The sequence below is a fragment of the Gopherus flavomarginatus genome, chromosome 2 (assembly GCF_025201925.1).
Source record: "Gopherus flavomarginatus isolate rGopFla2 chromosome 2, rGopFla2.mat.asm, whole genome shotgun sequence".
Lineage (NCBI taxonomy): Eukaryota > Metazoa > Chordata > Testudines > Testudinidae > Gopherus > Gopherus flavomarginatus.
This window is the reverse complement of record NC_066618.1, coordinates 13151415-13164675: the sequence shown is the minus strand read 5'-3', so window position 1 is coordinate 13164675 and position 13261 is coordinate 13151415. Positions and strand designations below refer to the sequence as shown.

Here is a 13261-nt window from a genome sequence, read left to right as displayed (position 1 = left end):
CAAGATACTTAGATTATACACACATAGTACAGGGGGTCAAATCCTGCCTTCAGATATGCAACCTGTCTGAAGTCAATGGGCACTTGTATCTGAAGGTGGGCTGGTGTGCGACTCACCGTGTAAAATCAAACCATCGTCTGCAGTTCTGTACTGCTCTTCATAGCCACAGAGATGGCAGATCACAAAGAAAACTAGCTAATGCCCTGTGAGTGGCACCTGTGCTAAATCTAGATGATGTGCTGCTGGGCTAGATCCTGCCAGTTGCAGCCCCTGTACACCATAGAGAGGGCGGAGGGGTTAGGCTGCAGCTGGAAGCCTCAGAAGGATCTGGATGGGGTCAGCCAGAATTCCTCCTGGGCACCACAGGCAGCTAGCACCATATTAGCAAAGAGCAGGGTCCATGCTCCCCAGCCACCTGTAGCTGTTCTCGGGGGGGCGGGGGGGGGGGAAGGGAAGCTACTTGTGGGCTCACTGCCATGAACTACCCCATGTTATTGATCACTGTTACTTATTAACATGGCACTTATGGGATAAGAATACCGGTCCCTGCTCCAAAAAGTTGGCCATCTAATCCAATACCATGGCACCCATGTACCCACGTGACGCTTGTGCTGTTCATTTTCTGTATGTACGTACAGGATTCTCCAGTTTCCAAGACCAGTCAAATTCAAAGAAGTGCTACAGAAAGTCATGGATGCTTTTGGACAGATGATGGATTTGCACTATGCAAACAATGAGGTACTAAGCTGTTTGTGTTTACAGCCTGGCAGGGTCCCAGTTTCAGACTTAAACAGTGGTTTATTCCTAATCCTCTAATTTGGGGACAGAACATACTGATGGGGAAGAGGACAATCCTTCCTGATGTTTTCTGTCCTACTTAGCATGCAATAGCTCTGTGTTAAGACGCTGACTGAACTGTGTCTAGCTACCGAAACAGGGAGCAGTAGCTAACGCGGCTCTCTCAAAGCGACTTTAGTACAGTATGGGGTGGTGGGTGGAGAGCCAGAACAAACGGTCCGCCCCCTCAGATGAGGGAGGGCCCACAAAACCCAGAACTTAACTGACTGACAGCTTTGGAGAAGTAAGTCCTCTGCTTATGTATCGGGACGGGTACAGCACAATCAGCAGTACAGCTTTCTCCACCAAAGTGCCTGTTTTGATAGGGGCAGCTGTAGGAGTGGTTGGTTCACTGAATCCCAGGGGCTGCTGCTGAGGCTGCCAAGCTAATACCCACTTTTTTTGAGGCTGCAGTGTGGGCTTCTCACTAGGAACTGGGCTGAAGCCACTAAACTAGTTTCATATGCTCCATTGAAGGGGCATCAGATGGGATAGATTTGAGGTCACTGCTGATCTGGGCTGACTTGAACCCAGGCCATGACAGCTAACATGGTAGGGAAGCTTGTACTTTCACCCCTTGTGCTGCGCTACTTCGGTGGGTAAGTGTGCCCTAATTCCCTCCAATGCCAGCACTGAATTCATTTTAATGTAGCATCCCAGCTCCAAGCCATGTTAGCTTATCATTAGAACTGAACTCTCCCCACTGTATGTTTCTGTGGCAGACGTTCCAACCCAATGCAAGCATCAGTCCAGTCATCCTTAGTCATCAGTGTGTGGATTCATGGATTATTAAGGACTGAGGGAATGGATCCAGTGCTTAATTTGTAACAAAAGAGGTGCTGGGACTCAGGCAATATTTTTTTACTTTCATAACAGACTCGGCAATCCCAGAGGTGCCGGGGCTACTAACTGACAAGCCTAGAGGTGCTGGGGCTCGGCCCGGCAAGCGTTGGCACAAATTAAGCAGTGAATGTACCAGGATGAGGGCTCTGTGTTTGTCACAGAAGTCACAGATTAGGTGACTTTCCATGACTGCCGTGACTTCAGCGGCGGCCAGCGTGGCTGACCCCAGGGCTGCCCAAGCAGCTGGCTCGGGGGCCAGCTGCTCAGGTAGCCCTGGGCACAGTCACACAAGCCTCTTCTGGAGCAGCTCTGCAGCCAGCTTGGGCGGCCCTGCAGCCAGCCGCAGCTGAAACAGCCCCGGGGCCAGCCGCACCGGCCACTGCTCAGGTGTCCCCAGGTAGCTGGCCCTGAGAAGTGGCCTGAGCAGTGGTCCCGGAGAAGACCGGAGCCGCTGGACAGCCCGCTCCTGCCCCACAGCAGCGGCCCTCAGGGGCACACCCTAAGTCCCCTCCCAGCAGTGGCCCCAGGTCCTGTTCCCATCCCTCCCCCCCACAGATTTAGTCAGGGGTACTTTTAGTATAAGTCACAGACAGGTCAGACTGTGATGTTTTGTTTATTGCCCATGACCTGTCCATGACTTCTACAAAAAATACCCGTGACTAAATCATAGCCTTAACCATGATCATCTTGTCACCTACAGTCCTGCATATCAGGGCGCTATTTGCATACCAGGATTTGTGGAGTCCCTACCAAGAGCTTTGAAGGAGCAGGCTATGAGTTGCCTTCACATCTGGTCCCTCTATTGAAGGCAGAATCAGACCGTAGGGTTGATCATATAGTCCCAGACCCTGGTGGTTAGTGCTTCAGGCAGTCTGACCTGTTTGTATAGTGGAGTTGGTCAGAATTTTTGTTCAAATCTTTATTTTGATGGAAAATTGCCTTTTAGTTTAAAAAAATAAAGTCTATGGGAAATGATCAATTTCAATGAGACTTTTCAGGATTCTGTTGGAAAAACTGAACCGTGAAAACTTTGGGCGTTTCCAGTTTTTTGACAAAACCCCAAAAAACTTGTGAAGCAAAAGTTGACCTAAAAGTTTTGTTTTCATGGAAACTTTCTGCAAGAATATAAAAAAAAAACAACCAGCTCCACTAGACAGTCTGATTCACATCCCACTGGCTTGAAATGGAAAGCAAAAGAAACCCGCAGCCTGCCTGCTCATGTATAAAACAATCATTAGGGGCCTTAATTAAAGTACAAATGAAAAACACATATCCTCCTTGTTTTTTTTTTTTTTTTTGCAGAGTGAGATTGGACCAACAAATAGAAACCCCCTATCATGTAGGGCCATGTCTTTGATGGGCTTTCTGCCAGAAGTCTATTTGCATAGGCACAGTTTTATATGCATAAATAACTTGCATATGCGATTTTTGTGGTCAGATAACAGAACACGTGTGTGCAGAACCCATCTGAACTTGCTGTGCCACCTGGGTTTTGTATGTTCAAATTCTGCAAGCAATGCTGTTGCTAGCGCTCACGATAAATGTCTAACGCTACAGCAGAATTGGCCCTCTAGGCTGAAGCTTTGAATGTAGCCAGAAATGTTACACATTTTCTAATCTTGGGCATTCTCTGATAGTCCCTGCCGGAAAAAGCCTGCATGGAATTCTCCAGGAGTGAGTCACTTCATTCCAGGTTTCTTTCCACTGAAATACTCTTCCAACAAGAACAAATAGAAGTTTATGTAACATACTGTACCCTCTGCTAGGGAATGCCTGCCTGTGCACTTGCATAGCACCTAGCACGATCCTGAGTAGGCCACAGGGTGCTGCTACTTTAGAACTAATAAGTAATTATAAGCATAAGAATGGGCTTAGATTTTCTTTTTCTTTCTGTAAATCGTCTGTGTGTGAAAATCTGCACCCATTGATATACAGGGTATTATGCATCCAAGAGTGTTATCATGGCAATAGAATAAACCAGTGAAACAGAACTTACAGAAAGGCTGTCCATGACACACTGTGTTTGGGCTAATAGTGTGTTCCGGAAACAAATTCTGTTCTTGATTACACTGGTGTAAATCTAGAGTAACTCCACTTCATTTTGAGCAGCCTTTGGCCTTTTCTTCGTACACAGACAGAACCTTGCCTTTATTATATGTTTGTTTGTATTGTGGTAGCATCTAAAGGCAAAACACAGATTGGCCTTTATTGTGCTAAGCACTGTTCAAACACACTTACAAGCCATAATAGGTAAATGGGACAAGGAGGCTGCTTTGGAGATACGTAGGCCTTTGAAAGGCCTGTGGACACAGGTGCAATGAAATCAATGGGATTGCTTTGGAAGTGCTACAGATGCATCAGAGGGGTTAGGCCGATGCATGCAGAGTGGTGTGTGAGTCTACCCAATGTGGAGTTGATCCCAACATAGTGCTAAGGGGTGTTGGATTACTGGACATGCCATTGGTCAGATGAGATTCAGAAGCGACGTCTGTGGCCATTGACTATCTTTTTTTACTAGAATAGGGACGTTATCCTGGCTGAACTCTGACTCAGGTGAGAACGTCCTGTCTGAATCCCCCCTGGTTTCAGTTGGATGCAGTAGTCTATCCTCATCTGAGCTGTGACATCCCTGAGCATTGTTAAGCTGTTGCTTCATTCCTCACCAGAGGTGGCTGCATTTCACCTGGGTTCTGTTCCTGGCTCTGCCACTGTCCTGTTGTGTGACCTTGGGCAAATTGCTTCACCTCACTGGGCCACTGTTTCCACCATGATCTCCTTTTGTATGTCTCCTCTATTTAAATTGGAGCAGGGACGGTCTGTCCCCGTGTGTCTGTACTGCACTTTGCACAACAGGGTCCCAAGGTGCTACTGTGGTATAAATAATAAGTGAATAGTCTCACCCCTTTTCAGTTATTTTTTAGATCTGGGTAAGGCGCAGTGGATTGGCCAGTAGCCCCGGCAGTAGAAAATGAGGCATGCCATCCATGAGTGCAGAAGGGAGGACTTGCAAGCTCGTCGCTTTCCTGCCTGTCATCGGAGTTACTCCGTTTATAGACGGAAGAAGCAAAGCTGCAGCCCGGTTATGGAGCATGCAACCTGCCAATTAGTGCCTAGGCCGTGTGCGTGCGCATGTGGCTATATTTAGTGTCTCATAGAACCCTGTTCCCAGAATCCATGTATACAGCAGCCTAGATGCCAAATGGAGCAAAATCCACTTGCCAGACGTGGATGATCGGTAAAGCCAAGCTAAATATTGCGTTCACTCTGTTCCAGAGGAGGGCAATTTCAGCTTGATGCTTTTGGCGTCCCCAGGCTGGCCTGTGAATGGATTAATGATGTGGTAGTGGAAGGAGACATGGTGACCTGCAGAACATTTTGTTCAGAGCAGTGGCCGAGGGAATGCAGTTTGGAAAATATGCGAGGAGCTGGGTGAAGGCGGGGTTATAGAATTACCCGATGGGTTCAGGGCCAAATTCCACTCTTGGAGGAAACTAGGGGGAGTGTAAGGATGGAATGTTGTCCAGTGCATTTTGCATTGAGGCCGCCTCAAGCATTATAAAGCAGAAATTAAACGTGAAGCGGATTCAGCTTCTAGCTACGCAGCTGCACTGAAATCAATAAACCTGCATGCACCCACAACTGAGAGCAGGATTTGGCTTTATTGTAATCAGTGTTTTGGGATTACAAGAGACTATGGGTAGCTTTTCCACTTGACACACATGCAGAATTCCCATTGACCTCAGTGAGGTCAAGCAATGTATTGGATGGATCTATCCATCCCAGCTAGAATCGGTAAGGAATGATGGTCCAGGGGTTAGGGCACAAGCCTGGAATGTGCAATATCTGTGTTTGGTTCCTTGCTCTATCACAAACTTCCTGTGGGACCTTGGGCAAGTCATTTAGGCCTAGATTTTTAATGGCAATTAGATGCCTAAATACCTCTAAAAATCTGGCTCTTAGCCTCTCTGTGATTCAGTTCCCTATCTGTACTGTGGTAACGAGGGCCATGTAAGTACCTAAGATAGAAAGGTACGTAGCAAAGCTGTGGTTCTTAGCCTCTTGCCGCAATCCTAGCAGTTTCCCAGACTGAAATCTCAGCTGTATTGGCCAGTGCCTACAGCTTCTCATTCACCTGTGTGCGCTCTACCGCCTTTATCCCAGACTGCATGCACGCAATCAGTGATGTATTTACCTGTGGGCCGGGCTAGACCCCCAAGGCAACAGTACATAAGGTACAGTCTCCAGTGAGGAGGCATAAGTGGTTTTTTCTTAACATTTTGCTGGGTGGGTTTTGATCTGACCTGGTGGTGATCGTTGCTTTGGCTGCCTAGGTAGTGGTCTATGATCACATGAAGAATTGGCCCGTCTATTCCAGAGGTGCTGGGCACCTGCAGCTCCCACTAAAGTCAACAGGAAGTTACTGGGAGCCATAGGTGCTCTGCATTTCTGGAAGGCTGAACTGCTGTTCACCCTGCGTTCTTGCATAGACTCAAGGTGTGGTCTGTTCGATGAATTCAGCACCAGTGCCCCAGGCAGCCTACAGGAGATGGAGGGAGGCATTGTGCTCACTGCTCTAAGTGGAGCACACCCAGGCTGGAGGAAGTAGATGTTTAGCCTTGGCCCAGGGTAACAGAAAAGGGCACTAACCAGGCACCTCTGAAATGCAGCTACTTTAGGGGTTGGAGAGTAGCAGCTGATGTGCACAGCATGACACTCCACATAGCAATGTGAGAGAGCAGAAATTTTGGTTAAAGACACCATGGTAAATCCAGGCTTGTACCCAAACAAACAAACAAACAAACATGGGACCTGTAGCTGTGTCACACAGACAGGGCGTTGTCTTGCCCACAGCAAACTCTGGATTTGCTTCAGCTGATAGGCTAAATGGAGCCTACTGGGAGCTGAACCGGTGGCTCAGGTGGGGAGAGGTATTTTCATATTTCAAATGTAGGAGCTAGGCCTTGTCTACACATGGGATTTGCCCTGATTGTTCCCATTGGTGCCCAGCCGCAAGGGTAGCTGCACCAGTGCAAACTCGTAGTGTGCACAGGCTAGGATGATATAAACTGAATTTGTATCTGTCCAATTTATACCCGCTTGAGACCAGAGTAAGCTGTGGTGGTGCAGATCGCAGCTTATATTGGCTCTGCCTGTATACACGTGGGGTTTGTACTGATGCAGCTACCTTGGCATCGCTGGTGAAGAATTGCCCAGTGTAGACAGGGCTCTAGATCACTAAGACTGAGCAGCATCCACCCATAGCTTTGTCCCCATGAGCAGCCCAAGTGTTGTAGCTGATTAGCATGTGCACAGTTGACTTGAAGATGAGTATCAGAAGCATATGGGGGTCCAATGACTCAGAGTGAAGGGGAGCCAGGAAGATCTCCCCCAACAGCCAGGGGTCTCTGTAATGCCAGTAGTTTGGAGCCGCTGACGACTGATAAGCTTTGTTCTTAGCTCTCTGGCCTTCCCACTGGCTGGATTATTGATGCGGCTTTCAGGCGTTCTTTGTTCTTTGCGAGCATTGTTGTTGTAATTTTATCCTGTTCCTCCATGGATCGTATCTTGAAGAAAAGGTTAAAGCCCCTGAATGCTCAGAGGTGCTTGGGTTTTGTTTTCCATCCAGACTCTCCATTCCCTCCCAAGCCTTCTGTGTGCGGTGCGAAGTTTTTGCTTCCTTTGTTTACCCAGTTTGTGACCCTACCGTGCTACGGGTGTTTGTTCAATCCCTTCCAGCTCCTGATCCCACTGAAATCCCAGGAAGACTTGGACCGAGCAGTGGAGCATTTGGACCTTAGCCCTTCTCTGAAGAGCCTGAGGGTGTTTGTGAAGGCTCCAAGGAAAGCAAACGTGAGCCCTTTGCTTTGTTCTTTTGTGTGCAGAGTGAGTCGCGCTGTTGTCATATGGGGGGGAATGGAAAGGAGAGACGCTGTCCTAGGGGTGTCTGCTCGTAGCTGTCTGAGATGTCACTAGACCATCTTCCACTCGTACGTCTCTTCTCTGAAATCTGCCCTGTTGGCAGGTCGGTGTATGTGCTGTTGCTGACACAGCTGTTGAATTTAATGTAGTGCTTTCTGCGAGGCAGGATTGGGCACTATGGCAAAAGGTGTCTGATAGATCCCTGAGACAGACGGCAAGTGTCTATCCTGTGACAGGACATTCACGCCATGCGTCTTCCAGGGGACTCCAGGGGCCTGGCCCATCCGCTTTCAAAAAGTGGGAGGGATACAGCCCTGGTTCTGGCTCCATTGGCCTGAGATTGTAAACCCTTTGGGGCAGGGACCCTCCCTTTTCTGTCTGGAAATAACACGTCGTAGGTGCTACCAGAAACAAACTACAAGTCCTGTTTCATATTTTTATTTATCCTTATTAACTGAGATCTGATTTGTTTTTTATGATATTAGATTAATATGTATTATTGTTTGTTTATTTATTAGTCTCCCTGATTCAGTTCATTTGGTAACCAGAAAACATGGTGATCATCACCAAATGTCATTTTTGTGGGAATGTTTGGAAAGGTACAAATCCATGTCCTGGGGCAGAGTGTAACCGCTTCCTTTGATCCGCAGTTCCTCCAGCCCAACAACAGTAAGCAGCATGAGATGAGAATATCCAAATCCATGGGCGACATCATGGGGTCCCTTTATAAAGACGCTGAGAGGACGCGGAAGTATTCAACAGGTGAGTGAAATGTGACGCACTCAGGTTCACTGCGTGCCAGCGCTGGTTCTTCGCAGGCTGGCTGTACCCCCCAACCCTGTGGTTCATTCTTGTTTCCTGATATTTTTACATCTGGCCAGCGCACTGAAGACTCAGTGTAGCTAGTGTCTGGTCTCAGCCTAGAGGAAAGGTTGTGCCAGCCGAGCTCACGTGGTCATTGCTGCCTTGCCTGGATGCAAGAGAAGTGCTGTCAGTTATCTTGTTTAAGAGCCAGGGGAAGTGCAGAGGTTCCTGGTTTCAGACGCGAAGGGAAAACATATCTAGTTGTAGAGGATTCAAATGAATTCAGTGCTGCTGAATTTGATCAAGGCCTGGGACAGAACCCGAGGAAGTCAGCCCCTCTCAAAGCTATGCATTAACTGTTCTCTCCCATTTTCTTTACTTTTGCCTTCTGCTTCACACTCTTCTGTCAACAAGAAGGAAATAACGGGGCCGAGTGGGCTGGGATTCGGCAGCTCCTGTGTTCTAATCCCAGCTTTGCCCCTGGGATGAAACCAATAATTCTTTTCTCACTTCCGCTGGCTTCAGTGCATTGCTCTAGATTTTCACCAGTGTGAGAGGAGAATTTGTGTCCTTTCGTTATTCTGGATGTGCCTCTGAACCTGTCTTGCTCCACATGGTAAAAAGGGATTCCTAGTATGGTACTTACCCCCCCGGAGTTGTTTTGAGAATGAATGTGTGTGAAGTGCTACTCAAATGAAACAGAATATCCTTTACACTCCAATTGCTCATCTTCAGCCGGTGCTGAGGTCCTACTCTCTCTGAACACTAGGCCATGAGCCTTCTGGCCCTCAGTCCACCTGTGCAGCGCCTACAGGGCCTGGTTTCTGTTCCTGGCTCTGCCACAGACGTTTGTAGCCTTGGACAAGTCTCCATCTCTTTCTGCCTCGGTTTCTGTCTCTGAAATTGCTCTTCTTTTTAAGTACTTTGAGATCGTTGGTGAAAAGTGTTGTTGTTTGTTAATAAGACCTTTATGGAAAATCCTGTAGGATTTAATAGAGGATGGTATATTTTGCATAGATCTAGTGAACCAGCACAGAGAATCTTATACCAGGAATAGAAATCTCTATTACATTCTATAAGGGGTCTTAAAAATTCTGTGCAGAGAAGCATTCTCCACTAAATTCTATGGGTTACTTTATAATGTAATTTCTAGAGAACCCTATTGGTTTAATCCAAATGATTATTTAATATATATAAAAGTAGTGCCAGAATCCCAGTCTGGATCAGGGCCCCACTGTGCTAGGACCCCACCTCCCTGCTCCAGAGAACTTGCAATATTATGTACTAAAGGATTTTACCATTGCAGCAAAGGGATATCTTTTCCTGTGTGTAATAACCTTAGTCCCAGATTTGGACTTTAGCGTCCAAAATATGGGGGTTAGCATGAAAACCTCCAAGCTTAGTTACCAGCTTGGACCTGGTACCTGCTGCCACCACCCAAAAAATTAGAGTGTTTTGGGGCACTCTGGTCCCCCTGAAAAACCTTCCCTGGGGACCCCAAGACCCAAATCCCTTGAGTCTCACAACAAAGGGAAATAATCCTTTTTCCCTTCCCCCCTCCAGGTGCTCCTGGAGAGATACACAGACACAAGCTCTGTGAACCCAAACAGAGTGAATCTCCCTCTCTGTTCCCAATCCTGGAAACAAAAAGTACTTTCCTATTCCCCCAGAGGGAATGCAAAAATCAGGCTAGCAATCCAACACACAGATCTCCCCGATTCCTTCCTCCCACCAATTCCCTGGTGAGTACAGACTCAATTTCCCTGAAGTAAAGAAAAACTCCAACAGGTCTTAAAAGAAAGCTTTATATAAAAAGAAAGGAAAAATAAGTACAAATGTTCTCTCTGTATTAAGATGATACAACACAGGGTCAATTGCTTAAAAGAATATTGAATAAACAGCCTTATTCCAAAAGAATACAAATCAAAGCACTCCAGCACTTATATTCATGCAAATACCAAAGAAAAGAAAACATATAACTTACTATCTGATCTCTTTGTCCTTACACTTGGAAACAGAAGACTAGAAAAAAGAAACTACTTCTCCAAAGCTCAGAGAAAGCAGGCAGGCAGAAAACAAAGACTCAGACACACACTTCCCTCCACCCAGAGTTGAAAAAATCCGGTTTCCTGATTGGTCCTCTGGTCAGGTGCTTCAGGTGAACGAGACATTAACCCTTAGCTATCTGTTTATAACACTGTGGATTTACCATTTCTCACTCGCATGGTATGTGCTGTCAGACAATATAGGCTGCAGCTTGTTGAAATGTTGCACAGTGGTTTATTTGAGATGTTCTCCTATATTAGGTCAAATTCCACCCCGGGACAGCCATGCACAACGCCTGTGGAAGTCAAGGGAGCCGTGTGTGTATATACAAGATCTGTATTTGGCTCTGTCATGTTTATTTGCTGGGGTTCTTTTAGCTCATGGTGCTCTTCAGTGTTTGCCCAAAGCTTGGCAGAGTCTCTGGATGAATCTGAATGAAACACATGCGTTAATACATGTTATTGCACAAAGCCTCAGTAGGAACTTTTTGTACTTAAACTGAATAACATCTCTGCTTCTTTTCTTGGGGCATGTTAAACTGTTAACACATGCCCATAAATTCCAGTGATGGCATTGGGAGTTAATGTGTGCGTGCAGGTGGCAGAATTGATCCCACACGTAGCTGCACTAATGGGAGGATTCTAGTTATGTAGGGCACTCACTCAGATTTAAGGCCATACCACCTTGGGCTTTTATTATTATTATTATTTATTTACTGTTTACTATTTGTATCGCACTACCATCTACAGGCCCTAACTGAGATGGGGTCCCACTGGGCTTTGTAAGAGACCACACCAGTCTTTGCCCTGAAAAGCTTAGTCTAAATAGACAAGACAGGCAAAGGAAGTATTATTAGGTCTGCAGGAATAAAGGCACAGAGAGTCAGTGTATAGCCCATAGCAGCAGTTCTCAACCAGCTGACCGCCCAGTGCCACTGGGTTCAGGCTACCTGGCTGGGTAGGGCATGGTACGATTGGGTTGGGGACACCAGCTGGCCCCACATGGTGGGCTCTGAGGCTGTTGGCTCCGCAGAGAATCTGGTGGGGTCCGGGGCTGCCAGCCTGGCTGGCCCCACAGAAGGTCTGGGGTTGGTGTTGGGGTCCAGGCTGCTGCCTGGCTGCCCTGCCATCCGGCCCCACGTTGTAGCTGCCACCCGGCCCCACACAACAGGACCCTGCCACCAGGCCCCCCGCCCAAGGCTCCATTCCTGGCTCCACTTTGTGGAGGAGTCTCTGGGCAGGGGGCACTGGGCATAGGGACCTGTGGGGGAGTATCTGAAGGGGGCGCGCTGTGGTTCTCAACATGTGGGCCGGGTAACACAGGCCCACGATGATAAATAGGTTGAGAACCACTGTCTTATAGTCTGTTGCAGAACTGGGATTGGAACTGAGATCCTCTGAGAACCAGGCCTCTGCCTTTACCAGAAGGCCATCTTAACTCTGTCTGGAACTTTGTCGGTTTCTGGGTCAACAAGAGTATGGAGAGACCTCTTGCTGCAGTGCCTGGGTCTTCCATGGAGGTGTTAGCAATATAGCAATACGGCAGGTTGCTCTTTTCCTTCTGAATCAGAGTGGATAGGAGTCCCTGCATGGATGGAGGGCTGTTTTTTCAAATGAGGTGTAACCCTGTGTCATAAACAGATAGCTAAGGGTTAATGTCTCTTTCAGCTGAAAAAAAAAAAGTAACCTGAAGCACCTGACCAGAGGACCAATCAGGAAACAGGATTTTTTCAACTCTGGGTGGAGGGAAGTTTGTGTGGGAGTCCTTTGTTCTTGGTTCTTCTGTCTGTACTTTCTCGGCTATGAGGAGTGAATTTTTCTATTTCCTGCTTTCTAATCTTCTGTTTCCAAGTTGTGAGTACAGAGATCATAAAAACAGTAGGGGTTATTGTTTTTTCTTTTGTATTTACATGTCTGTAGTTGCTGGAGTGCTTTGAATTGTATTCTTTTTGAATAAGGCTGTTTATTCAATATTCTTTTAAGCAATTGACCCTGTATGTGTCACCTTAATACAGAGAGACAATTTTTATGTACTTTTCTTTCTTTTATATAAAGCTTTCTTTTTAAGACCTGTTGGAGTTTTTCTTTAGTGGGGAACTCCAGGGAATTGAGTCTGTACTCACCAGGGAATTGGTGGGAGGAAGAAGTCAGGGGGAAATCTGTGTGTGTTAGATTTACTAGCCTGACTTTGCATTCCCTCTGGGTGAGGGGGGAAGAGAGATTAACTCGCAGTACTTCTGTTTTCCAAGGCTGGAAACGGGGAGGGTGGAGTCCCTCTGTTTAGATTCACGGAGTTTGCTTCTGTGTATCTCTCCAGGAACACCCGGAGGGGGGAAGGGAAAAGGTTTATTTCCCTTTGTTGTGAGACTCAAGGAATTTGGGTCTTGGGGTCCCCAGGGAAGGTTTGGGGGGACCAGAGTGCCCCAAAACACTCTAATTTTTTGGGTGGTGGCAGCTTTACCAGGTCCAAGCTGGTAACTAAGCTTGGAGGTTTTCATGCTAACCCCCATATTTTGGACGCTAAGGTCCAAATCTGGGACTAGGTTACTGACACCCTGACAGTCTGATCATCCCGAGTCATTAACAACTCTGTAACAGCGTTTAAAAGAGAACTGGCTAAATTCATGGAGGTTAAGTCCATATATGGCTATTAGCCAGGATGGGTAAGGAATAGTGTCTCCTAACCTCTGTTTGTCAGAGGGTGGAGATGGATGGCGGGAGAGAGATCACTTGATCATTGCCTGTTAGGTTCATTCCCTCTGGGGCACTTGGCATTGGCCATTGTTGGTAGACAGGATACTGGGCTAGATGGA

General features: G+C 47.1%; 1 protein-coding gene across 3 annotated transcripts in view; it reads left to right on the top strand.

Moving 5' to 3' along the window:
* LOC127045856 (mitogen-activated protein kinase kinase kinase 3-like) overlaps window positions 1-13261 on the top strand; it is a 122038-nt gene that overhangs the window by 71475 nt on the left and 37302 nt on the right. For 2 of the 3 annotated variants that reach the window (XM_050942599.1, XM_050942598.1), the window contains exons 5-7: window positions 639-738; window positions 7417-7530; window positions 8250-8361. In XM_050942599.1, the coding sequence (XP_050798556.1) occupies window positions 639-738; window positions 7417-7530; window positions 8250-8361 (326 nt within the window). The remainder of the gene's footprint in view (window positions 1-638; window positions 739-7416; window positions 7531-8249; window positions 8362-13261) is intronic. The other variant, XM_050942600.1, reaches the window with a different exon arrangement.